The 27,958-nt window shown below is 44.4% G+C and overlaps 1 protein-coding gene across 1 annotated transcript in view; it reads right to left on the minus strand.

The window, feature by feature from the left end:
• Positions 1-5,944: 5,944 nt before the first annotated feature.
• LOC112319989 (cell adhesion molecule CEACAM21-like) overlaps positions 5,945-27,958 on the minus strand; it is a 30,435-nt gene continuing 8,421 nt past the window's right edge. The window contains exons 3-4 of the mRNA XM_053915852.1: positions 8,920-9,273; positions 5,945-6,225 (exon numbers count right to left, since the gene is read on the minus strand). Coding sequence (XP_053771827.1) covers positions 5,945-6,225; positions 8,920-9,273 — 635 coding nt within the window. The remainder of the gene's footprint in view (positions 6,226-8,919; positions 9,274-27,958) is intronic.

Consider the following 27,958-nt stretch of genomic DNA (forward strand, 5'->3'; position numbering starts at 1 on the left):
AGTGCACCCTGGGGAACCAGGTGAACAAGCTCAGTCAGCAGTCCTTTCTCTGGGTGATGGCAGCAAGGTGACCCATTTCTAAGGGGATTTTTAAAAGACTTCTTAGCAATTTTCAATGCCTTCCTAAAAAAACAGGGATATAACACAGCCAGTATTGCCTAATTCTAAACAAACCAAAAGAGAAATGGGAGAAGAAAGAGTTTTTCAAAGATTTTATTTATTTACTTATTTTTTAGAGAGACAGGGGGAGGGGGAAGAAAGAGGAGAGACACATTAATGTGTGGTTGCTTCTCAAACACCCCCTACTGGGAACCTAGCATGTGCCCTGACTGGGAATCAAACTAGCAACCCTTTGGTTCACAGGCAAACACTCAGTCCACTGTGCCAACCAGCCAGGACAGAAAGACTTTCAATAACAGTGGCTCAAACATTCGCTTACCTAAGGAGCACCCCATCTTCCATCTCTTTAAAAAAATTATTACCATAGGCAAATACATATCTTAAAACTCTACTCTAAATATTAATAAAAGTTTTAGCTCTAGGAATGACTACATTCAATTTATTCCAAAGGGTATAAATTAATGCTTTTTGCACTTTTGTGCCAGTGTCATGGCTAAAAATTATTTATTAATTTATGTATTCTCAAAAATAAATTATTGTGGTTTATGTAAAGAAGTAATTTCTACAACAGACTATATTTAAAAGCAGTTACAGGTGTGTGATTTGAAGAGAATGATGCACAATGAACAAGACTCCTCTTAAAACTTTATTTCAAGGACTTTTTCCATCATTCCACTTAGCAATACAAAGCATTTCTTATTTTTGTAGAAAAAATAACTAATATTTTTCTACAAAAAGAAGGCAGAGCATTTCTGGGCTGGTTCATATACCAAGGATTACAATTTTTTAATTCCACGACCCCAATATCAGAAACAAAAAAACAAACACTATGAGTACACGTCAGTGTCCATCATGTACCAATCGGACCAGGAGCTGAGAACTCTGGTTTTCCTCAGACAAATCTTACTCAGTGTGTAAGGACCGCAGAGGACATATTTTTTGAGTGGACACCTCAACCCTTAAGTAGATTATGACTCCTACTTAATTTGAAACACTGAATCATCTTGTGTTGGATATTCACACTGTGAACAGAGCCCGTTCCCACCTACCTCATGTTCAATGTCCTTTCCTGCATTTGTGACCACCCTGGACGTCGCTGAGCTGATCCCTGCATCTCAGATGCACTGTTCACAGTGATCCCAGGAAGGCTCTGTCTCCTCTGGGCCACGCCGAGAATATCTGCCCCAAACTGAGAATCGCTCTGGGGAGAACTGAAGTCTTCTCCACATTCCATTCTCGGAGGGTGTTCACTAATTTTCTACTTAGATGCATGATGTGTCCAAGATCCTCCTTCTTGAAAGATGAGGACTCAGCTGCTTTTCTTTCCATCACCAACACACACACACGTGCACACACACACACAAACTTCCCATCCTGTCTTCCCAGGATTTTCTAAAGAACAATACTGAGTGTAGACTTTATTGTGTCTAGTTCATTTCTATTCAACTTTGAGCCACCCACAGAGTTTTCTTTAAATGTGAATCCTGAAGAACATCAGAGATGAAGAGCTACCTTCTGTGAGCTGTGGAGGTGCGGGTGAAGGAGTTCTGCTCATTGGACACTGGTAGTGACACAAGTAGTGCAGACAGAGCCCAGACTCCTCCAATCCCTTCACAGTCCCTCCTGGTTACTTTGCCCAGGTGCTGCCCTCTGGTGACCACATTTCAAATGGCAGCTCCCAATAGTGTCAAACACCTTTCCAACCCAAGGTCACTCCTAGGGGCCAAACCAGAAGAAGTCAGTGTCATTGAATGTGGGCCTCCTAGCTGAAAAGTCAATAAGCTTTTCAGGATGGTGAAGGCAGAGTATTAAACCTACCAGCAGCTCTTAGTGACTGCACAGAGTGTGAACCCATGAAGGTGAGCCTCCCCAGCAGGGCAAATGAATCCTCCTCCAAGCCAATTTCACACCAAACTCAACTCACAAAAGCCATTCAGACTTACTCCTAGTGCCGTCCTTAATGGTTTTCACTACAGGCTTTCTTGCTAGAAATGATCCAAAGGGCAAGTTTTCTAAACGCCTCAGGAGGCACATGGGCTTTGAAGGGGGGAAGTGAATGCCCACTAATGTCGATACTTTTCAGGCAATGACATGAGTGATACCAGTGACACCAGGGAACAGATCGACTGCAAGGATGGGCAGTCTATGCAAAACATTACAGATACATCTGTGACCATTCAGGGATCGGCCGCCTAGTCCGGGCTGTGCTGGACGTGCCCTGCAGAGTAAAAGACATGTTGTTGTGTTTCTACCTCCACTTAGTTAATGTTAGAACAATGAAAGGTGCTTTATGAGCCCTCCTGTTTGACCTACTGAGAGAATGACATGCAGAACTCTGGGCTTCAGGGCAAGGCCATGCCTTCTACAGCAATAAGCAAAACAGCTCCTGAGTGGCTTTTAACTCCCAGAGGAGTCAGATGGTCTAAATATGGGCTGTAATGTGACAAGGCAGCCACAGCTCCTCAGATTTGGGTTCTGTTGCATACACACATGTTAAGGTCAAGTAGGAAGAGCAGCGTCCATCACAAATAGAAGTGACATCTGGATGAGACAAGGGCAGGTGCCCCAGACGATTAGCACCTACTGCTTCAGCAAGTGGCCTGTCACATAGCTTCCACCATGGAATCACAGGAAGTTCATGGTCACTTTCAACAAAGAAGTCAATGTCTCCACTCTGAGTTCATTCTGGCCCTCAAGTCCCCCTCCCAACAGCACATCGTATCAGCCCCTATTTTTTCCTCTCCCGGGCACCTAGTCAACCTACTAACACACAAATCCCCTGAAACATGGCTAACTTGTTGACTCAGCTGAGCCATGTCTCATAAGACTGAGTTTTCGTTATTCTCAGTTCTCGAAGGCCGTGTGGAAACAGTGGCCCTCAGACCAGACTCTGAGAGCCTGCTGCACATGTTTCCACTCAGTCAGAACAGAGACTGGGCGCCATTGGCCTGCAATCTTGTCCTCATCTCAAGCCTGCCCTGCGTTCTCACCTTTGCAGGCTCCACTGCAACCCCTTTGCTAGTCTGACTACCACACACTCCGCTCCCTGCCTGACTAAAATTTCTGTAGTTATGGTGTCCCCAATCTTACAAATCTTCATCACTCTTCAGACTCTTAGTCCCCAACAGGATGCTCACCTCATCTCTCCATTGATTCTTATCCAAGGCTCCTGTTTCATAACATGTGTTGCCTAGTACATCTGGTTTTCCCTTTTATACTAATCTTAGAACACTAATCTCAGCCTTCAAGACCCTATTCTTTCTCCTGACCCTGTGTCTCTCCCCACATACCCATCCTAGTCTGGGAGAACGGCTTCCCTCTCTCAACTGCACCAGCTCCAGTGGTCCCTCCCTCTTCACTTAGGTCAGCCCCTTATTGTAGGCCTCAGCCCCATCCTGATCATCCTTAATTGACAAAACCCTCTTCCATCATCTTCTTATGTCCTCCTTAATCCATACAATGCCTAACACCCAAAACCTATATGCTTCATACTTTCCCATGAGGACTCTGAGCTGATCCCATTTTTTGACCCCTCCCCTGCATGCATAACTCTGCTTACCCACCATCCACCTCTGACCAGAGGATTCAGTGAAATGCCTCAGAAGACCCAAGTAGGATTAAAAAGGAGACCAGAAAGGAGATTTATTTCGCAAGTTCTGGTTGTAGACACTAAAGGTAGAGCTGTGGACTTTGTAAACAGAACAGAGAAATCAAAGAATTAGGACACTGATTTGTGCCCCGAGTTCCAGGTCACAGGAGACACAAGACAACGTCTCCCACTGCAGGCCTGCGGGGGCTGATGTCACAGGGACCTGCATGTTTACTAGACTTTCTGGGGTTCATGACAGAACAGTTTTCAAATTCCATAAGCTTTTCCTTGAAGGTGAGTGGAAATGTATGTACAGTGAGGACACAGTTGATGGGGAGGCTGCTGCAGAGGTGCAGAGGTTCACACCTGCCCTTTCTGTCAGATTCTAAGACAAAGGCACCCCCAAGGCAAACTCATCCCGAGAGAAATCTGGGCAGTCAGGTCATCTTTGGCTGTGGACAACAATTCAGAAGGAAGGTGGGACAACTGGAGTTACTGTGAAATTGCAGCCAGAATTTTTTTTAAATTGGATGATTTGAAAGTAAGGTAAGGACGGACAATGTGAGCGAGATGAAAAGATCTGCTAATTACAAGTAGATGATGTCAGAGTGAAAGATGCATCAAACAAATGTAAAGAGGCAAGAGAGACTTTATGAAAGACCGTGCATTAGTAGAGTGGCCAGAAGGCAACACCCTTGAAAGAGAAGGCTGAGAACATCTGAAGAACAACAGAAAGAATCAAGGACACCTGTGCTTGCTATTTGGCTTTACAGAAAAGAAATGGAAAGTAAAACATTTCATGAAATCTTCCCAGTTTGTCTTTCTATCTCATGGTTTTAAAGGTCCTCACACAAGTTAAGTTTCTACCCTCCCAGAGAGATGAGATACAGACACCAGGAGGATTAAATTTAAAGTCACGGGCATATTCCCTTCTGACAGACACACTCTGAATCATAACACTGGCAAGAAGATTTTCAGGAGACTCATGTGCCTTTCCAAAGGGCAATCAAAGAATCTGCAATTGCAAATTGCAATTCGACTTGTGAAGAAGATGCTCTAACAGTGTGGAGGTCAGAGGCCTGCAGTCAGGAAGAACCTGTGTAAAGGTCGGTGACTCTGAGGAGCGTGAAGGCCTCTGGGTCATAACAAGACAGCTTTCTGCACAGTGGAGGGAAACGCAACTACATCTCTTTCAGCCGAGTCCCAGTTTGCATCTCCATCAGTTCCTGCACTTTACAAACAGGTGCAAAATGACTGCGAGTCCCTGAACAGAGCCGGAACCTGATCTCCCAGAAGGCTGTGCTTCTGGAGATTTCCATGTAGACACCTCATTTTTCTCTGCAGTAACATTCCCTCTCACCAAACGTGATCCCTAAGGAACAGGTGTGTTCTTGATCCTGCAACAAGGGTGACGTCACATGATTTGACCTCATTAGTTACCTAAGAGCAGAGGAACTGACTCTCACCACGTGGTTTGCTCTGATGAAGGTCTTTCCACAGAACATGTGATGGGAGTTTTGTCACCTGAGGTTAAGGAGCTTCACCCTCACACTGCACCTGCAGTCTCTCTAGCTTTGAGTGATGTACTCTTCTCCAAGAGACACCAAGAGACCAAGAGACCAAACTTAGCTTCATAAACTATGGGATGACTTCTAATTCCATGGGCATTGGTCTGAACTAGAACATGTGAGCTAAAGCCCTGTTTTTATTACCAAAGTTTCCAATTACATCTTATTAACAGTAAGAACAGAAATGTACTAAACTAATCAATTAGTTTTACTGACATGTAAAGAACAATACAGCAGACTTTAGAATTCTTTTGAAAGATATCTAAGGGAAAGACTAAGATCAGTGCTGCTACTCACACAGGTGTCCTCGTGTCCATTCCCACTGTCTACAACTGGGTCCAGGTGCCTCCTCATGTTTGCATGGAGAAGTGACAGAGCTCAGATCTGTGAGCTCATCACCTGCTCCCATCACAGGACCTCTGCCCGTCCTCTGAGGGACACAGTGTTAACTACACTGTGGACATGATAGAAATGAGACCAAACCAAGTCAGGGGTTAGTTTGAAATGTGACCTTCAGTCACCAATAATGACAATGTCAGCCCACATTTTTGAGAGCTTATTGACTTAATGTAAATCCTTTAACAACTATTCACCTGCAGACAAATGTATTATAATAATGCAAAGAAATTTAATTTAGAGTTCAATAAAACAGAGGAAGAAAAGGGGGTCACTGATACAGAACATGCAGTTTAAGGGGCTGACTTTCAACCCACATGATAGGGTTTGACGCTTTACACTTGTAAACCCCGGCATCTTCCCTCTTGACCGGGTCTATGGTGAGTCTTCTGCCATTCCCAGACAGCTTCATTCTGTCTGTAATCGGCAGATTCATGCCATTTAAAAACCACTGGATGGAGAGTCCATTTGTGTAGCAGGTCAAGACCACATCATCTTCATTCTCTGTGACTCCATAGCTGCTGGCTAGGAGGACGGGCACTCTCAGATGCTCTGTGGAGAAACAGAGAATGTGAGTCTTTGGGAATGTGCTTGAGACATGGAGCCACACTGCTTCCTCAGAGATCTCCACCACTCACAGTCCACAGTGAACTATGCAAAGGTTACCAGAGTATGGTCCTGACATTTGCAGAAAAAAAACTGTCTAAGTTCAGGCGACAGTATGTAAAGTGAAAGTTGCACCTCCTCTCTGAGCCCATATAACCTCAGGGGACTGTACACCTGTTCCCTCACACATCTCTGGAGTAGCAGCACACACATCCCCTTCCCACTGCACATGGCTCATGACCTCATCATCAGGGACAATGTTTCTCTCATGAGCTTTATTGATCTGGTCCTAGACCTTTTTTTTTGCCTTTACAAAACATCAGGTCCCACTCCTGATGAAAACATTTATATACTATGTGGAAGGCAAGCTTACCTCCTTTGTCCATCTCTGGGGCCAAGGGAAGTTTACAGCAAGCTGAAAAGCATTCAGCTTTTGTTAAAAAAATTATTAGTCAGTAAGGATGGCCCAAACCAATGTTCATGGATTACACCTTGACGATTTCTATCTAAAAGGCTTCTCACTCTGAACAAGACTTTATTTCCTTGCCAACTGAGTCAATATCATGGTATAATTCATCTCTAGAGGGAAGTAGGTAAGGTTTTCACAAAAGACATTGACTGTAGGAATAGAAGAAAACTATTCATATAATAAAGTCCATACATAACAGCCCAGAGATGACACAGTATTCCCCAGACCACCTGACTTCCTGGTTGACCAGAGCCTTTCCTTCCAGCTGCACAGACTTCTATCACCCAGCTGAGGTGTGTTTCTATGGGGCACCATTTCCCAGGACATCCTAGACACTGGGGTTGGAGTGAGATAACACATAAAGTCCCGAAGCAAGCAAGCTCATAATGGCAGCAGAATCCTGTGCTCTGCCCTTGACCATTGAAGTCATTCTCTCTCCCCTGAGGGCAGGTGGGGACTTGTACAAATGGAAAATGAGTGACTTACAGCAAATGGGGAGCACTGACTTCCTGAAATTCTGGTGCTTTTGGTCATTCGTGTAAGGTGGCTATGAGATAGAAATGTAGAAAAACTTAAAATTATTCTGTGTGTGAAAATGATGATTAATACCCCAGGGCCTAAGTGTAATTGCAGGAAAGACTATTTTCTTAGGAAAAAAAAAAAGAAAAGGATCTGAGATGATGGTCTTACTTTCTGAAGGCACAGAAATCCTGTTCTTCATGGCAAGAATTTAAAGAACTCTGTATCCAGGTTCCAGGCTCTGGAACGATTTTGGATCATTCAATCATTCATTCATTCACTAATTCCCCAATTATTTCTTACTAATTCATCAATAACAACTGAGTGTTTGTTAATTAGTGGTCCCTGAGGTGGTTTCAGGGGTAAAGTGAGGAGTGAGAAGACAAAGTCCTTTCCTTCATATCTCCTGGGCGTGGCTGCACCAACACAGCAAACAAATAAGTGATGCAAAGTCTGGTGCAGGGAGGTGTGGATGGGCCACCTGAGGGGGAGGCCTGGGTATTCTATGCAGTGATTCTTACTGTTACTGCAGGTAGTTTGGTTCCAGAGTAAAAATAGATTATGTCTCCAATTTTTTCACTCCACAGACCAAATTGTATTCCTATGAGCTGAGGACACTAAATAAAAAACGTTTCTGACCCAGTTTTTTGGTTTAGAATCCAAAGACCCTCTTCTATGGTCCCCAAGGTAGAGGAGTTAAGTCCAGGGCTACACACAGCCCAAGAGTGACTCTGATGAGCAGCTCATACTCTGTGGGACTCTGCAGTGGAGACTGTATCTCCCTGCTCCTCAGTTTACTCTCAATGAAGAAGGTGGTCAGTGCATTAGCTGTAAAGTATTGTCAGTGTCTGACCTAAATCCTGAAATAGAAGAGCTGCTCAAACCAATCATCTCTTATCCATTGACTCCCAGACCTCTTATTGGTCTGGGCTGATCCCTGGTGAATGAGGACCTTCCAGGAGCATCTTTTATTCTCAGTTTCTTTCTGGAGATGCTGACCTGTTTCTGAACCTTCCTAAGTCCCCCAGGACAGTCAGCTATATCCACAGACATTGTGTAACTGTGCTCCCCACGCACAGACTCAGGTGACACCAAACTCCATTTCTGCCCAGATGCTACTCTGGGGCCTGAGGCAGGAATGGTGACAGGCTCAGGAAGGTTGTGCCACAGGGGCCCATTAAACTGTTACACACTCAGCCCTTTCAAGGACGCCAAACCCAAAGTGGCACAGGCTGCCTACCTTCCCTGGAGTCAAGAACCCTGGCATAGGGTTCTGGGGAGGGGTTTCTGAACTGAGCTCTGTAGGTTTATCAGGAGGCCTCTCAGACCATGCTCTGACCAATACAGCAGGTTCAGCCTCACGTCAAATTCATAGGAACATGCTCAGGGGGCTGAACCGAGACTGGTCTCCCTCTGCTGAGTTACTCCCATCAGACTGACCCTTCTCTCTGCACTGACTGTCTGCAGGGCTGCAAGTTGGGAAGGGAACTGAGATCTTAGGAAGTTTGTCTGCACTCTGTGTATCCTGCACTAAATGTCAAAACTGAACCTGAAACAAAATGCAGAGTGGAAGGGAGGTGGTGTCCAGGGCTGTCAGTCCTGTGTGTGAGGTAGGAGTCACCCCTCCCGACCCGCAGAGAGCAATCACTCACCATACACATCAAGTTCCCCATGCCCTATTTCTTGTTTTGAATCTGGAAGGTGGGCCACTACGGTGTATATTCCTGCATCCCGCGGGGTGACCTTCTTCAACAGCAAGGATCCATCATTTTTTAATATCTCCCGTCCATTGTTTTCAGGACCACTTAAATGGACACCCGATGTCATAATAAAAAATGCAATGACATTATTTTTGTTCACGCAGTTTCCTTTGTACCACACGATCCCTAAAACCTCAGGAGGCTTATCGCAGATACGCAGAAGCACATCTTTCCCTTCGGCAGCATAGGTCGATGCAATACTGATTTTGGCTGTGGCAGGTGAGCTCCAGAAGGTTAAGAGTGAAACTAGGAAATAAGAAAAAAGTGGATCAGTATTTGCATCTATGTATTGGGACAGAGAGATGAGGCCCTGAATCCTGAGTGGGTCTCTTTATGTCTCAGCTTTGGTCTACAGGGGACTGTGTGTCTCTCATGGTCGAGGTCAACAGCACAGCCCCCATTACTTCAGCACCTCTGAAGCTGTTATTTTCTCTGTTTCAGATACTCTTCTCCAGGTGTTTGTCTTCATCACCTCCTCACTGTCCTTAGACCAGTGCTGATACTCAGGGGCAGTTTAGAAAGACACGTTTGTTGACCGCCTTCTCTACAGATTCTCTCCCTTCACTTTCTGACCTGTCTTTGTCTATTTTTTTTTCATGGCTGTTGTGGGTACCTGACCTCACATCTAGACCTTTCCTTGTCCCTCTCTGCTCCATAGAACATGGGCCTTTTGAGAGCAGGACTTGTCTGATCTTGTACCTCCAGTGACTGCAACAGCTTGGAAATACATGCAGATGAATGAATGAGCTCTATACCTCCTGGGGGTTATTTGCCTATTTCTGGAGTTGGCAGTAAAGACAATGTCTAGCACCCCTGGTTAAATTTTTCTGGTGTTTCCTGACATAAATCATTATTATTATTACCAGTTTTCATAATTCAATACTCAGTGATAAGTAACAGGAAATGAACAGCAATCAGGGTTTTCCTGACTCCCACCACTTCCAGATTATGAGATTTTCCTCTTGCTGAGCCCCTCTCCCAATCCTACTCTTCCCTTTTGTCCTTCACACTCAAGTCCAGACGGAAGCCTTCCCTTTTTTCTCAGAGCTCTGGTCTCTCCAGCAGACCTCAGCCAGTCTCTGTGTCAGATCCTTCATCTACCTCATGGAAGTGTCCCCTACTTACCAACCAGCAGGAGCCCTTGCCAGTGGACAAGTCCTCTGTGGGTAGAGACTGATGGGGATCCCATGCTGTATGTTTTCTGCTCTGTGGCTGCCTCTTTGAGAGAAGCTTGAGGTTCTGTGAGGCTCACAGGCACGTCTGTGCAGAATGGTGCAGTTGGCTGTGTGTCCTACCTGTGCACTGACCTTTATTCTGGGGCAAGATTATGATTTTCGTCATGTGAGCTGGGGGCAGGGAGTATGCCCATGACTGTACCACTCCCTGCTCTCGTTTTTACCATCACAGTCCCTTCTAACCAGTGCTGCCCTCCTATAATTAGGTTCCCTGGGAACTCCTGAGGCTCCTCAACATCACACAAACACACATGCAAAAACATGCACACAAACACACACACACTCTCATGCTATATTTGGAAAAGCATAAGCCTGGAGTTTCTGGGTTCAGGGGTTTCCCCACAGCTTCTTGTCTGGTGCCCTGTGGTCTTTCTCACAGTTCTCTCTCTCTCTCTCTCTCTCTCTCTCTCTCTCTCTCTCTTTCTCTCTCACACACACACACATACACACACACAAACACACATTTGACTCTTCCCTTCAGAGCAGGTGTTCCTGAGCTAAGTCACAGAAACCTTCCACAGGGAAGTCACTCCTCCTGTGCATCAGATCACCTGTGAAACATTATACATTGCAATGCCCAGGAAACCCCTTAAAAATGCAGTTCCAACAGCTGTCCAGCTAATGGGGGTGCCCATTCAGAGTGAGATCCTTCGATGTGAAAGAAGAACACCTTTCCTACTTTCCTGTGCACAGGGGAAGTCTCCAGATCCTGTTAAACTGCAGATTCTCACAGGGTGCAGGGAGCCAGAGACTCTGCATCTGACAAGCTCTGAGGGAAGGGTGATCTTAATTATGGCCTGTGGAGCTCACTTGGAACCCCAAGGCTGATGGGGACACAGGTGTCTCAAGAGGATTAAACACTACTGCCAGCATTGATCTCCGCTGTGTCTTCAGCTTGGGTTTGTCAGTACTACACAGAGAGCCCCAGAAATCATCAAAAGAGGGGATTATTTGTCTGTGACAGAGAGACCCAGCTGGGCACCAGGTCTTCCCATGTTCTCAAAAGCTCTATGGTTTATTTTTTCCCCCATGAAGGTAACAAAAGTAACTCTGGGGATGAGAAATGGTCAAGCTTGGTGATACTTGCAGAGGGGACACTTCTTCTATGTCGGGTGGTCACCAGACTGGCTTTTACTTTCAGGGACAAAAACTCAAAACCAGAATTCTCAGTAGGACAGGCAGTTCTGTGTGTGAGGTGGGAGGTGTCCTGTGTGTCCCAGGAAGAGGGGACTGTGGTGAAAGGTCAGGTGCCTGTGGGCTGCCTGGTTCTCAAGAGACAGTTTCAGGTAGACCATTCCTCTCCAAGTCAGTTTGTTGGGCCTGCCCTTGTGCTGCTGGCTGTTGGGACAACCTCTGAGTTATGCCTGGGCAGACTCCCTGTGGTCACCAGACTTGCCCATGGGTGATGCCAGGCATGGAGTAGAGAGCAGCACAGAGACCCCTGAGAGAGGAGGTGCTCCTAGGCTCTGTCAAGGTAAAAAAAATGTCCAAGCTTATACAGCAATGTAACGAGTTTATCTGAGCCAAACTGACCTCATATGCCTTGGAGAAAGGACTCAAATCCTTTGAAGAAAGGCACTTTTGCAGCTTCTTTTATACATTATCATCAAAGTAGAAGATGATAAAATTTGGATAAAATCCAGAAGGAGGTGAAAGAAAACATAGCAGAGAAGTTCCCAGAATTAGACAAAAAGGCAAAAGGGAGAAACATATATTTTTTACCTTGGTGGGTAGAGGATAATTAGCATTTACAGGACACAGAGAAGGTGTGCAGGGGACCAGATAACATAAAGGATGCTGTGGTCTCATACACTTGTCCCAGACTCTGTGACGTGAATGGTCCAGTGAAGAAAATCCCTCTGATGTGTCAAAGTTATGCTGTCCAAGAAGCAAAAAAGGATCAGGGCTCACTTAAGTTAAAGACTGACCTTTCTTAAGGGAAATACAGACCTGGGATGTGACAACCAGCCAAGCTAGAAATTTCTCATCAGAATATCCTGTGAGGGTTGTCAAGCCTGCCATATGGACCCCTGAGCTTGTCAGGGGTACAGCACAACCCCTTTCTGTTAACAGTCTCTAGAAGTAGCAGGTGGGACAGAGCAGTCAAGAGGGAGGACTGAAGAAAGACCTGTTGAAACAGGGGTTGAAAATCAGGCTACTTCTCCTTTGGTTATCCTTCTTAACCAAAGGCAGGTTCCTGGGTCTATTTCCTGTGTGTCTCAATGTTGTCTCCTAGAGGACAGAAGTAGAACTGCAGCCATTGTCAGGTGCTGCAAGGGATGCTGCAGTACAGGGGGAGCCCAGTGAAAAGGACCTCATTGTCCCAAATATTATGAGTCCAGTGTCAGGGGAACTCTCCCACCAGGGTCATGTGCTATTTCAGACAGATCTCTCTGTTTTCAAATGTTCAAAGGAAGGGCCTGGTGAAGGTTCTCCAAAGGTTTTCAGGAGAGTTTGCTGGTGTGGAAAATTCATTCCCCAAAATATCCTTGTGTCCACCATCACTACGCTGGGATGTTGCATATGAGTCATCTCTGTGTCCCTGTCTGCCCCCAGGGCCCAGGAGAAGGAGCATCTGCAGGTGAAAGAATACTCAACCAGGGCCCCTGTGTGTTCTTTTGTTAGGGGAAGAGAAGTTCTTGTAGAACCCTCAGCCCCTCTGAGATGGAACCAGCCACACATTCTGGGTTCTCCTGTCCCATTCTGCACAGGAAGGTTCCCTTGTTCCCAGGACATCATGACCTACACAGATGTCTTCAGAAACAACAGGCAGGTGTCCCACAGACCAGGAACTCTGGGAATGAAAAGTCATCCCTGATTCCTATAGGGTCAAGGTGTGCTCTCTCCTCCCCTGGCAGTAACTCCTCCAGGGGTTGAGGATCCAGAGTTTCTATCAGGTCAGGTATCTGTGAGAAGAGGAGAAACACAGGCCTGAGGTGATGAGACAAAATGCACAAGGTGGGACTGTGGAGGGCTGTGACTTTGGAGGAATGAAATGCAGTCCAACCCCCACTATTAGAAAGTTCACTTTATTCCTTCTCACTGTATGAGAAATAAAAGCCTGACCCTAGGATGCCCCCAAGGAGGTGGTGGCCTCCTCTCATTCTGACACCAGTGCCTTTGTGTCCATAAGAAGATGATTTGACTGCAAGTGTCACACAGAGTGACAGGCTTCCCCTGTGCAGTTTCCCTTATTGATTTAATGCTTGTTTACAGAACATCTGACATGTGTCAGGCTGTTGGCTGAGCCATGGAAACTCCAAACAGAATAAGACACGTGTGGGCCCTGTGCTCATTGACTTTACCTTGTAACACAGACAGGCTCTCAGGTAAATCATGGCTCTAGGAACTTAATTATAATCCAGTGAAGGGCCTCAAAACAAAACTTCTGGTCCCTCCACAGTGTGTAATTGAGTCTCAGCTGGTCTGGGGAACACAGAGAGCACTTCTGAAAAACTACCCCCGAGGCAGAAACCTGGAGAGTTAGTGGACATTTACGCCTTAAAGAACAGAGGGTGTTAAAAAAAATAAAAAAATTAAAAAACCTTCCTCAGAAGACTGACCTTTGTAGGGTGGTGCTTGGCTGGATGGAAGAGTAGACAGAGTCCATTGCGGGAGCTTGAAGAGCTAGAAAGACTGTGGAATGAGCGATGCTGTGGAGGTTGGTCCCCTGCTGCGCTGTGGGTGCTGCTGGGTGGAGTCAGCGCTGCCCCAGAAAGGCTGCATCTGCAGAGTAATTCTGCCGCCCCCTGTGGACAAGCAGACAAAGGGGCAAGAAAATGCCTTGTTATAGTTGGGTGCCATTTTTTTTTAGTTTTGTACTTTGTATTCAACGTATGCTTTAGGCAATATTTCATCTATGTATACATAATTTTAATATAATATTGAATTATAGTTGAATATATTGAAAGTATATTCATCATATATTGAATATACTTAGCTGTTGAAAGTATGCAATTTCTGAAGTGTTTTCAGGTGCATGCACCAGAGAAGTTGTACAATGAAAGTAAAGACCATGTCCCTTACTATTAAAGTCTTCTCATGTCCTCTTGTGATCTCCTTTTTCGTCACCTCTCCACCTCCTTTTTTAGTGTTAAGGGAATTCTCTTCAGTTTTTTCAATATAAAGTCATTGGCATTATAAGGAATTCTCAAAATTTTTATCAAAGTATTTAATTTTAGGCCAAAGTTGGTTATATTTAAACAGTTCTTTCTTTTTATTCTCTAGTTCTATCTCATTCCAGGGAAGCATGAATTTTGTTTATTTATTCACCCTTTATGGACACTTGTGTTGTTTCCAATTTGTGGCTTGACACGTAAATCTTCCATGAACATTTATGCAGAGAAGTCTTTAACACAAAGAATCAGGGCTTCTGAAACCATGAATAGCTAGAGAAATGGAAGTGAGGGAGCTGCCACTGGATGTCTGGTCTCAAGGTCGCACGGCCACAGCCCCACCCAGAGGTAAGGAAACACCTGCTTCTCCACATAAAGCTGCGTCTGCCACAGCCCACCCATCAGTCACCACAGCAACAGAAATAATGGTTCCATCTCCCTTCCAGCTTCTACCTTATGAGCCAGCCCACCTCTGAAACTGCATTTAATTCACATCTGGATTCTCAATCACTAGGAGTAGGGGAAAGTTAGTGTTTAACTTTTCATTCCCTCTGATATAAAAGGAAACCGCCCCCGGCAATGTGCCTCCTTATGGAGGTCTGCAATCAGGTGTATTCCTAAAACCCCCACCACACAGTCCAATGCTAAGTTCTGATCTCATACAAATGTGATAGTTTAATACTAACAGTGAGGAATGATAGGGGACTCAAGAGTTGAAAAATTTTAGTTTAAGGTAAAAACTTATAAGCCTAGCAAGTAATATATATATATTAAAGCTTTTGTTTCAGAAACTACAGATAAGGCCTGTCCTGGCTCTTGGGAAAACAGCTGACCTCCTGGGGCACTGCTAAAGATTACCGCCTGGGGACAACTGGAGGCATACTGGCCTTTGCGTTCCCAGGAGAGACAGACAACCACCCTCCCCTGGGAACAGCTAACTGCCCAGGACAGGAATGTTGCAGCTTCTTTAACCTAATCCTCCCTGAATCTCAATGCCCTCACCGCACCTTTTTTATTCTCTGGTATAAACATGTTAGCCTGGAAAGATAAGAGAAGATGGTCTGTTAGGGTATGAACCTGCCATCTTCTCAGGTCGCCACCCATCTGAATAAAGTGCCCATAAAGATTCAATCCCTATCTCTGGTTTTGGGTTTGGTAGTGACAGGCAGCCCAAACGCCAGTGCCTTTTCCAGTTTCAGCAACACAAGCATGTGCCCTGACCTCTAATTAAACCAGAGACACTTTTTTTGCTCTGTGGGACAATGCCCAACCTACTGAACCACGCCAGTCATGGTCCCATTTATTCTTCAGTAGAGATGGTGACAGCCAGCTATGGGAGCAAAGATGTTTTTTCTCTCATTTCAATTCCTCTATTTTAGCTATTAATCAAATTGGCAAAGACGGACTAACAAAAGACAATGTACAAAGTGTGTTATACTAGTGAATAGTCTGAACTGAAGAATATAGAAACCCAAAGAAGTATTGGATACTTAAGACTTATATGCTATTCTGAAGATAAACAACAAAAAGCATTGTGAACAGGCTTCAAAACACACACACACACAAAAAGGATTTGCATGGAGATTCCAAAGTAAATGAATGGTAAATAAATATTGGCTTGGCATTTGCATGAGAATGCACCTCCTTCAGGGGTCCTCCACCTAAATACTTTCTAGTCAGTTAAGGGGTCAGTTCAAGGTTCGTTCTATTTTTTCTGAGCCTTCTGTTTCCCAACAACAAGATCAGAATCAGTCCTGAAAGGCACATCTGGGGCGGCAGCTCTGCTTCCCTGCACAGCAGAGCCAAGATCTTCAAGCTGGATTAACACATCTAACTGAAAGCTCAGCTAGCCCACCTAGCTGTTTAATTAACGTCATTGAGTCCCTAAATTATTACCAAACAAGATAAAATACTGAAACATAGCTCGTCAAACTAAGTGTATCGGCTTATTCACTTCTTATTTCAGAAAACTTAAAAGATATATTTGGATCTACAACTAAAAAACCCGTGCTGTGGTGTTCACAGCTTCCCTTTTGGGGGCATCTTCATTCCTGGAAAGTAACTCAATGTGCACTCTGACATCATCCACAGCTGTTCAGGGAGAACTAGTCCTGTGACCCCGACTCATGCCTCAGTTTAGTCTTTATGCTACCAGTACTTATTGCTGAATAAGGTCTTTTGTTGTGTTTCAGTATCATTCAAGTACTTCATGTTCAACTTAATTTAGTTCCGAAAATGCCTACAGCTTGTAAGCTCCATAGAGGCCCTGATGTCTCTACAATGACTATGGGTTTACAAGAACCCCCGAGGTCACGGTGACTTTGTGGTGTTGCTGTGTTTCCACACTCAATGGAAATATTGTGTATGAGTGTTCAGGAGACGTTTTAATTGCTCATTACTTGTTCATTTGTAGATCTTGTAAATGTGTAATGAACTCATAAATAAACTGACTGAATGGGGTGTTGAGCTATAGGGCCCCCAAGATGGAGAAATCCCCTACAAACCTGGCGTGGTGGACAGAAAGCTAACACACCTGAGTGAGAAGCAGGGAGAACAAGGAGAGGCAGGAGGCTCTGTGAGAGATAGTGACACCAGAAAAACCAGCCTTCATGCCTCTGGTCACACACCGAACCCAATGAGCAGAGACAGGGATTGATCTTTATGGGCCCTTTATTCAGATGGCCAGTGATCTGAAGAGATGGTGGGTTCATACCCTAACTGACCATCTCACAGTTCCTTCCCAGCCAGCGTTTTTATAACAGAGAACAAAGTGTGGTGAGGGGTTTTGAAATTCAGGGAAAATTAGATTAAAAAACTGCAGTATTCGCACCCACGGCAGTTAGCTGTTCCGGGGGGCACATGGTCATCTGTCTCTCCCTGGAACAGAGTGGCCGGGATGCCTCCACCAGTCCCCAGGTAGTAATCCTTAGCAGTGCCTCAAGAGGTCGCCTGTGCCACCCAGGAGCTGGGATGGACCTTCTCTGCAATTTCTGAAACCATAGCTCTAACATATCTGCATTACCTACTAGGCTTATTAAGTATTTACCCTAATCTAAAATTTTACAATTCTTTAGTCCCCATCATTATCACACATTATTAATGCTGCTGTTGTTTGGATCATTGTGTGACCCACCCACCGGCAAGTCAGGTCCAGGAGGACTGAGATTATGTCTGTTTTCTTTCTGAGGTTTAGAAGAGAGTCAAGTAGATTGTGAACACAGGGGTAGTGTTCTTTGATAAATGAATAAAAAACTACAAATGTGACCATGGTTAAAAGGGTAAAAGGTGGAACATTATGACCTCACATAACTGGAATTCTAAAATGAAGGACCTGTTAAAGTTTTTTACAGAGAAACATCAAATAGAGGATGAGCCCAGGCAATCCTAGAACTCATTGACGGGGAGGGGGCAGGAACAAGAGGTCCAGGCAGAGGACACCATGTGCAAAGCACAGGAAGCAGGGACGTTTAGTGAAGTAATGCATTTTACTGACTCACTTTGGTGGTGAGGAGAGCTAATACAGTTGAGGTGCCCAGTACACAGTCAGTGCTGACAAGTGGCCAGTGTTGTCATTACTGCACTGCTGTGGGTGCCCTTTCAGGTCCACCCACTGGAGTAACAGGAAGCAGCAGTAATAGGAAAATAGTATCTGCTCATCCTGACCACAGAAGCAATCCATGACATTAAGCAATGACTACAGCTCGACTGACACATCAGTGACAAGGAATAAACCACACATGTGTAACGTGTGCAATCTGATGAGTGTTGGCATGCCTACACACCCCATGTGAACCCATTTCATCCAAAGCTTCTCCCATGCCTTTGTGATCTCTTCCTCTTCTCCCCCCACCCAGAGTTGGCAGGCCATTACACATTTTCTTTCTTTCTCAATAGATAAGATGCATTTTCTGAAGTTTTATATAAATAAAATCAGGTAGTATGTTTTCTTTTTCATCTGATTTCCTTAATTCAGCATAATTACTTTATGAGGTAAAATTTACAAAATAAATTGAATCATTGTAAATTGAGGAATTCAGTGGCATTTTCTGTAGTCACAGGTTGTGTAGCCATCATGTCTACCCGGTACTGACATATTTTAATCACATGAAACACTGTACCCATTGAGAGACTGCTCCCAATGGCCCCATCCCCTAACTTGTGCAAAGTACCAACCTTAATGGTTTTCTGTCCCATACACCCTGTGTCAGGACTCTGCCAGCTTGTACATCTCGTGCTCCCACTCATCCCAGTGTCAGGAAAATAATCTGAGTCTTGAAAACATTATCCTTCCTCCCAACTCTGTGTCTTACACTGATGCCCATCCTAGTCTTAGAGAAAGGCATCCCCCCTTCACTGCACGAGCTCCAGTGCCTCTCCCTCAACAGGCAGGTCAGACCCTCACTCATATTACTCAGCTTCATCCTGAGCCTCCAGAACAAACCCTCCTGCATGGCACCTTTAGGGCCCCTGGTAACCTTCAAATGCCTAATACACTAACACGTCCCAGGTATCACACTTTCTCATCCTGACTCTGAGCAGACTCCAGTCCTCCATGACTTTGCTCTGTCTTCACCTCTGTCTACACACAATTCACTTCTGGCCAGGTCCCCAAGGATCTCTCAAACCTACCAGAGACCACCAAGAGTCAGAAAGGAAATAGAAGCAGACAAGAGATTTATTTTCCATTTCCCAATTCTGAATGTAGGCTCTTTAAGGACAGGCATGTGGAATTTGTAAAAAGAACAAAGAAAAGAAAGAATGAGGACAGTTTTGTCTGCCCTGAGCTGCACGGCACAGAGGGCTTGAGAGAGGCTCATTCAGTACATGCCTGCAAGTAGCTGACGTCACAGAGACCTGCATGTTCTCTAGGGTAGTTGAGTTCATGATAGGATATCTTTTATAATCTCTGCCATCTTGTTTCTTGAAGGTGCAGGGAAAAACATGTGGAATGAGAACACTGTTGATGGTTAGTGCAATGTAGACATGTGTCCTTTCATGCTGGGACAGCTTCATGGATTCTGAGCCAAGGCTGCATTGAGGCAACCTGAGGCCTCAGGAGGATCTGGGAAGTCAGGTCATCTCCTGTTGTGAATATGAAGTCAGAAGACAGGGAGACAATGCAAACCTTTGTTTTTAAATACGAGATAAGGAAAAATGGGAAGTTTTAAAATATGTTGAGGATCAACACTTTAAGTAAGATGACATGATTAGCTACTTACTGGGAAGTTATATTAAAGTAAAATATGCATCAAACAAGTTTAAAAATAAGAGAAAGACTTTATTAAAGACCATGCATTAGGGCAGTGAAACAGAACTCAACACCCCTGACTGAAAGGCTGGGGAGATTTTAGAACAGAAGGATCCATGGGCATTGTGTTTGCTAATTGACTTTGAACAAAACAAGAACAAATCTTTGGATACAATCCTGACAGGAGGTCCTTACCTTTTGTATGAAAAGGTCCCCAACCAAGGTAGGTTTCTACTCGTCCTCAGAGACAGGGCGGAGGTACACCAGGAAGATTAAAATTCAAAGTCACGGGTCCAGGTATTTGAGACCCATATTCTTCGGTGCTTAACACGGGCAAAAAGTGCTCAAAAAGACTTGTATATGTTCCACAACACCAGATAAAGAACCAGGAATTGCAAATTGCAATCACATTTCTAAAGGAATTATCTGAAAAATCATCCTCATTCTTTGTTTTCTTTGTTCGTTTTACATATGATTGTCCTTAAAGGGCCTGAATCCAGAACCTGGGAAATGGGAAATAAATCTCTTCTCTTGTTCCTTTTCCTGTCCTGCTCCCTATTATCTCTGGTGTGTTTGGCAGAGATTTTTGGGGACCTGTCAGAGGTGGACTGTGTGTGAGCAGAGGTGAACACAGAGTGAAGTCATGGAGGAATGGGGACTGCTCAGAGTCAGATGAGAAATTTTGAAGCCTGGGAGTTGGCAGGGTGACAGGCATTGTGTGGTTTGAAGGGGCTCTACGGGCTCCATACAGGAGGGTTTATTTTGGAGGCTCAGAATGAAGCTGAATAATATGAGCGAGGGTCTGACCTACCTGTTGAGAGAGGAGCCACTGGAGCTTGTGTGGTGGAGTGGGAGTGCCATCTCCCATATGAGGATGGGCGTGATGGTAAGACACAGGATTAGGAGAAAGAATAATGTTTTGAAGACTCAGATTAGTGTCCTGAAGTTGAGACAAGTGGTAAAACCAGATGTACAAGCTGGCAGGGGATAGGAGACCATGTGTATGGGCCAGAAAACATAGAGGGGATGAAGGCAGAGTTAAGGTTGGTACTTTGCACAAGTTAGGGGATGGAGTAAGGGGGAGCAGTCTCTCAAATGGTACAGTGTTTTATGTGATTAAAATATTTCAGTGCTAAGTACACTTGATGGAGACAAATATTGTGATTACAATAAATGTCACTGAATTGTTCAGTGTATAGTCATTATTTTGTATTATGTAAATTTTACCTCATAAAATAATTATGCTGAATTAAAGAAGCCATATTAAAGTGAGAACATACTACATGATTTTACTTACATGAAACTTCAGTATATGCAAACTTACCTATAGAGACAGAAAGAAAATGAGTAATTTCCTGCAAATTCTGAGAGTTGAGTGGGGAACAGAGGATGAATTTCAAAGGCATATGATAAACTTTTGGGTGAAATTGTTACATGTGGAGTGTGCAGGCATGCCGACGCTCATCACATGTACACTTTACATATATGTGGTCTATTGTCGGTCACTCACACATCAGTCAAGCTGTAATGAATGCGTGATGACATGAATTGCTTGTGTGGTCAGGACAGGAGCATACTGTTTTCCTAATAATGCTGTGTCCAAGTGGGCCGACCCGCAATGGGTACCCAGAGGAATGCAATGTCTACAACACTGGCCATTTTTAGTCCTGACTGTGTATTGGGCACCTCAGGCATATTACCTCAATGAATCACCAAAATGATCCAGTAAAATTCACTTTCTTCACTCAGTGTTCCCACCTCCTGGCCTTTGCACATGCTGTGTCCTCTGCCTGGAATTCTCATTCCTGCCTCCCACATGAGCTCTAGGTTTGCCTGGGCTCATTCTCTATTACATGTTTCTTTATCAAAAAAATGTAACTGGTCTGCACCAGGTAAGAATGCTCTATGACCTCTGTGAGGTCATAAGGCTCTATATTTTTACCCGTTTAACCATATTTGTAATTTTTTAATTCATTTATCAAAGAATACTGACCCTCTGCTCACCATCTCCCTGACACTCTTCTAATCATGAGAAAGAACACAGACCAACTCTCAGACCTCACAGACCTGACTTGGTGGTGAGGGAGTCACACAATAATCCAACCACAGTGACAATGATACTGTATGACAGTGTGTTAGAATAAAGTGAGGCACACCTGGGGTGGTTTTCTTTGTTCAATTGAAATGTGTTGGCTCAGCACAGAAGAGGTGAACTTACTGGAGCAGAGAGATCAGAAGACAAGAGCAGATGAAGTCAGAGATAACGAAGCCATTGGCCAGAACCTTGGCTTTACTCTGAATGAACTGGGGAGACACTGGAAGGTTGAAAGGAAGAAGAAACAGATGTGAGTAATCATGTTTATGGAAGGAAACCAACAGTATGACATCCTGAAATTTTACTTTAAGGATATTGCTTTTAAGCTGTTTATTAGGAAACAAAACTCAGAAAAAACTGTAGACCCTCTTCATATTTCTGCCTACAGATTCAGACAGAAATTGTGCTTCAGGAGAAAAATTGGGATGTTCCCTTTAGGCTAATATGATTACATATGGGAAATAAAAAAAAAAAAAGTGCTTCAGGAGGGCACCTGATGGCTACGGAGCCCCTGTGCCTACTGATCCTGCGTTCCCCAGAAAAAACTCTGTTGCCATGGAGGATGTGCCCCTCTCAACCACCTGCAAAGCACTTGTGCTGACTTCTGAATCAAGAGACCCCATTTTCCTTTTTTTCTCCTTTCTCCAGAATGTTTTATAACCCAATGTTTCCTCACAGTCATTGGATTTTTATGTTTCTGTGAATTCTCTATGATTATATATTAAACACTTTATTTCCTTCTGCTAGTTGGTCTCTCTTAGTTTGAGGATTAGCCCAGCCAAACAATTTTAAAAGGTAGGAGGGACAGTATTACTATTTTTAGCCTCCTCATTAGCCAGGATTTGTGAGGCTGCTGGGTTGCAAGCCAGGAGTTTGGTGAGAAGACAAGTACAGTCACCCAGGTAACAGGTGAGGGTAGTTGGAGCAGTGTGAAGAAAAAGTGTCAGTTTTTGGATTTGTTCTGAGCACTGAGACAAAGAATTTTCTGAAGAATTTAACATTAGGTTTAAGAAAAAGAGAAGAGTGACAAAAAAAAACAAAGAGTTTAAGAAAAATTCTACAAGAGCACATTCAGGTCAATGATTTGCCTGGGGTTAGAAGTCTTAATGCATCCTGAAGCGCCTTTGAAATATTAGTTGCCATGTAAATAGTTGTCCATCAGCAATCACGTCCAATTCATCTCTTTCACGCACTCCCATGCCCCCGGTGCCTCAGACAGTGCCTGATAGGTTTACAGTAGGAGCTCATTACACGTTTACAGAATCTACAAAGGAATGAGTAATGGACAATCAAAATGTATCCTGAACAACCATACATAGTATTTCTTATGTAGAAGGAAAACACTGCAATACCACAAATTTACCATTGGAACAGGGGCCCTTATAAATCCATTTGTTGTTGTCCATCACACGAAGTCCTTCCTTGAGCATTTGTGGTGTTCGTATTGTTGGAAATACATTAAGTTCATCATAAAAGTACTTGAATGATATTGAAAAGAGCAGGTACCCCACTGGGCGACTTCATGGGCCCAATTTCTCAACAATAGAAATCGGACTTGCAGGCAACAACAAGCTCAGCAAATATTCATTGAAATTATTTTCATGTATTCCAGACACTGTGCTAAGCCCTTATAAACTTGATCTTATTTAGTCTTTGCAACACCCTTATGAATTTATACTATTAGTATTTCCATTTTTGGATAAAGGGCTAATTGGAGAAAGGACCACACACAGAGCAAGTGACCTGGATGGGGAGACTCAAAGTTAGCTGTGTTCTAGTCTGAGTCCATAAAACCCACAGTTCTCCAAGTTAGTTATTTGGAGCATGTCTGTTTCCCTTGAGTAGATCCTAACTTCCTGGGGGGCAGAGACTGAGTGTTATTTGGGTTTGAATCCCTGGCATGTGGTAAACCAGAGATGATAAATGAGTTCCAGCCGGGCAAACATGTAGGATCTGAGCCCTGCAGCAGAAATCAGAACCTTCCTGGATACGAGAGCAGCATGAGCTGGAGCCCGGCATTGGCATTAGGTGTGGTGCTGAAGCAGGGTGCAGCCAAGAGGGGGCCCCAAGAAGGGATTTGTAATGGGGTACATAACTCAGCGTGTCCAGGAAATATTAGAAAAATATATATAGGTTGTCCTCACCCCCACAAGCCTGACCTGGGGGAAGGGACACATGGAACAGGGCCATTCAGAGCTGTTTTGTGTAGCAACAGCTGTGCAGCTAACCCCTGGCATGGTCATTTAATATATCTATAACCTTTAACTGGTTTCATGGATGTGGTAAATAGCTGTGGCCACGCTTTGAGCCAGGGGGATGGGAGTGAATTTCACCCAAGATGGGACTGGGAAGCAACTCCCCCTGGTTACAGGGCCTGTGTGAGAGCTTGGAGAAGATTGGCTCCATGCCATGGACCACACCTGCCCGGACTTACTATGGCAGCCCAGTAAAGCTGGAAGAATACAGGGATGCTGGCAGGTGTAACTGATTGCAGGAGGAGTGGGAAATGGGGCTGCAAAGGAAGATGGGCGCTGGGATTTAAACCTAGGCACGGCAGCCATAGAGAGGGAGGATTATGAGGTTCCGGAGTGATTAAGTCAGGACCATGTGGTTTGGGGGTGCTTCTTTTTGCCACGTGGCTTAGACAGCATGAGAGACTTTGCCGGGAAGAAACATGAGAAAGGACTCTTGCTGTTGGGCCATGAGAAGGTGCCATATGGCTTTGGATTAACTGGAGATCATGACAGCCACACAGCTGATGGTGCTGGGAGCCTGAATCACAGACTTCTACTTCTTTTCCTGAGATGCGGTACCCCGGACTGGGCACAGGGAGAGGGAAGGACTGTGGACTGTGCATCTGTGGGTGTTCTAGAGGACTTTAGTATCTTAGTGAAGACATTAAGTCATTACTCTAAGTCTGTGTAACTTTTAAATAAATAATTTCTTTCCTTTTCACCAGTCTCTGGCATTGAGTGGTGTCTTTCCTCTGGCAGCAGGCATTTCGAACCTAGTAGGTGTGTGTGTGGGTGGGGAGGGGAACCTCCAGAGACAGAAAAGGGGGGATCCTTTCTGTGATAATAAATCGTGAAACACCCTGCCTGTTCTGTAACAGTTCTGAAACCAGAAAAGACACCAGCGTTCGGACTGCCTGTCTCTACCAAACCCAATAAGCGATCCCAGCAATTCAATCTTTATGGGCACTTTATTCAGACAGCCAGTGATCTGAGAATATGGCAGGTTCATACCCTGACGGACCACCTTGTCTTTTTCCAGGCCAGGCTTTTTATAACAGGGAATAATCAAGGTGCAGTGAGGGTTTTGAGATTCAGGGAGGATTGGGGGAAAGAAGCTGCAACATTGGGCAGTTAGCTGTTCCCAGGGGCGGGTGGTTGTCTGTCTCTCCCTGGAACACAAAGGCCTGGATGCCTCCAGTTGTCCCCAGGCGGTAATCTTTAGCAGTGTCCCAGGAGGTCAGCTGTTTACCCAGGAGCCAGGACAGGCCTTATCTCTAGTTTCCAAAATGAAAGCTTTAACATATACATTACTTGCTAGATTTATAACTCTTTACCTTAAGGTAAAATTTTCCAACTCTTGAGTCCTCTATCAGTTCTTGGGGTTGGATAGTGGGTGGAGCAAAGGACTTCTAGGAGTGGGGCAGCCTGTGGTTGTAGGGCTGGTGGGTGACACACCTGAATTCACTGGGGGTACACTGGGGAGTGTTCTGCACTCCCAGGCACGACATGTGAGTGTTACACAGTAGCCTGTGGGGACAGGGACACTGGGGACAGGGACGTTGACGCCAGTAGAAGTGAGACATTAAAAAGAGAAACTGTTGGATATAAAATAGTCACAGGGGTGCACAGCACAGCCTAGTGTATGCAGGCAATAAAATTGTAATAACTGTGTGTGGTGACAGGCTGGTCCTAGACTCGTCAGGGGATCAGTTCATAAGTTTTATCCGTGTCTCACCACTTCGCTGTACACCTAAAACTAGTGTAACATTGAATGTCAAGTGTAATTTTAAACATTTTAAGAAGAGTAAACTTCAGCTTCAGTGAATAATAAGGAAACCAATCTTAGCTCAGCACCTATTTAGGTCTCAATTCTCTTTTGCACAGAAGGCCCTTGGTTACAGAGCCCTGAGAGACACGTCAGTTCAGGAGGATGGGGCAGCGTTTCCTGCGTGTGTGATGTCACAGAGTGGAGCTTCAATGACAGAATTTGGGGACATCTGCCTGAACACAGAGTGTGAGTTCTCTGACCTGCAGCGTGTTGCCTCTGCTGGTGCAGTTAAAGGCCAGGGTTTGGGAACAAAATAAATTTTGGATAATCTATGGAGTGATGTGATGTGGCAAAAAAAGAGAAGTGGCTTTTCTTTTTTAAAAAATAGCTAGTTACAATAAATGACTCACTGGTAGACCAAGTGCCCAACTACCAGAGTCGGGTTGAAGGCAACATCCTGTGAGCACATCAGTGGTTGGGATGTGAGCAGTGCACCCTGGGGAACGAGGAGAACAAGCTCAGTCAGCAGGCCTTTCTCTGGCTGATGGCAGCAGGGTGAATAATTACCCTTTCCTAATAGAAATTTTAAGACTATTTAGCAATTTTCAATGCCTTCCTAAAGAAAACAGGGATAGAAACACAGCCAATATTGCTTAATTCTAAACAAACCAAAAGAGAAACGGGAGAAGAAAGAGTTTTTCAAAGATTTTATTTATTTGTTTTTTAGAGAGAGCAGGGGAGGGAGAGAGAAAGAGGAGAAACATATTAATGTGTGGTTGCCTCTCAAATGCCCTCTCCTGGGAACCTGGCATGTGCCCTGACTGGGAAGGAAACCAGCAACCCTTTGGTTCACAGGCCAACACTCAGTCCACTAAGTCACACCAGCCAGGACAGAAAGACTTTCAATAACAGTGGCTCAAACATGCACTTACCTAAGGAGCACCCCATCTTCCATCTCTTTAAAAGTATACATTACCATAGGCAAATACATATCTTAAAATTCTCCTCTAAATACTAATAAAAGTTTTAGCTACATGAAGGAATATATTCATTTATTCCAAGGTTATAAATTAATGCTTTTTGTACTTTTGTGCCAGTGTCATGGCTTAAAAAATTATGTATGTATTTTTAAAAAGAAATTATCGTGGTTTACGTAATGAAGTAATTTCTACAACCGACTATAGTTTAAAAGCTGTTTCAGGAGTGTGATTTAAAGAGAATGATGCACAATCAGTAAGACTCCTCTTAAATCTTTATTTCAAGGACTTTCCATCTTTCCGTTCAGCAATACAAAGCATTTCTTATTTTTGTAGAGAAAATAAGTAATATGTTTCTACAAACAGAAGGCAGACCATTTCTGGGCTGGTTCATATACCGAGGATTACAGTTTTTTTAATTCTACGTCCCCAGAATCAGAAACAAACAAACAAAATGACACAATCAGGGAACATGTCAGTGCCCATCATGTATCATTCGGCCCAAGAGCTGAGAACTCTGGTTTTCCTCCAACAAATCTTACTCAGTGTGTAAGTGTTACAGAACAGACCCAAGGGGGTGTGAATGATATACTATAACCGAAAGGACCCCTTTTCTCTGTGGGGTGTCCCCACCACCTACTAGATTCCCCATGCCCACTGCCAGAGGAAAGACGTCTCTCATTGCCAGAGACAGGTGAAAAGGAAAGAAATTATTTATTTAAAAGCTGTAGTCTTAGAGTAGTGACTTAATGTCTTCATTAAAATACTAAAGTCCTTTAGAATGCCTACAGATGCACACAGTCCTTCCTTCTCCCTCTGCCCAGTCTCAGGTACCATATTTCAGGAAAAGAAGTAAAATCCGTGATTCAGGCTCCCGGCACCATCAGCTGTGTCATAGCCACGGGGTCCCCACTCTGCCAAAGCCACGTGGTTCTCTCCAAGGTATGGCTGCAACGCGCCTGGGTTTAAATCCCAGCGCCAGTTTCCTCTGAAACCCCATTGCTGACTCCTCCTACTATCAGTTACCCCTGCCAGCATCCCTGTATTCTTCCAGCTTTACTGGGCTGCCATAGTAAGTCCGGGCAGGTGTGGCCCCATGGCATGGAGCCAATCTTCTCCAAGCTCTCACCCAGGCTCTGTGACCAGGGGGAGTTGCTTCCCAGTCCCATCTTGGGTGGAATTCACTCCCGTCCTCCTGGCTCAAAGCGTGGCCACAGCTATTTAACACATCCATGAAACCAGTTAAAGGTTATAGATAT

The sequence above is a fragment of the Desmodus rotundus genome, chromosome 12 (assembly GCF_022682495.2).
Source record: "Desmodus rotundus isolate HL8 chromosome 12, HLdesRot8A.1, whole genome shotgun sequence".
In the NCBI taxonomy this organism is placed as follows: Eukaryota; Metazoa; Chordata; class Mammalia; order Chiroptera; family Phyllostomidae; genus Desmodus; species Desmodus rotundus.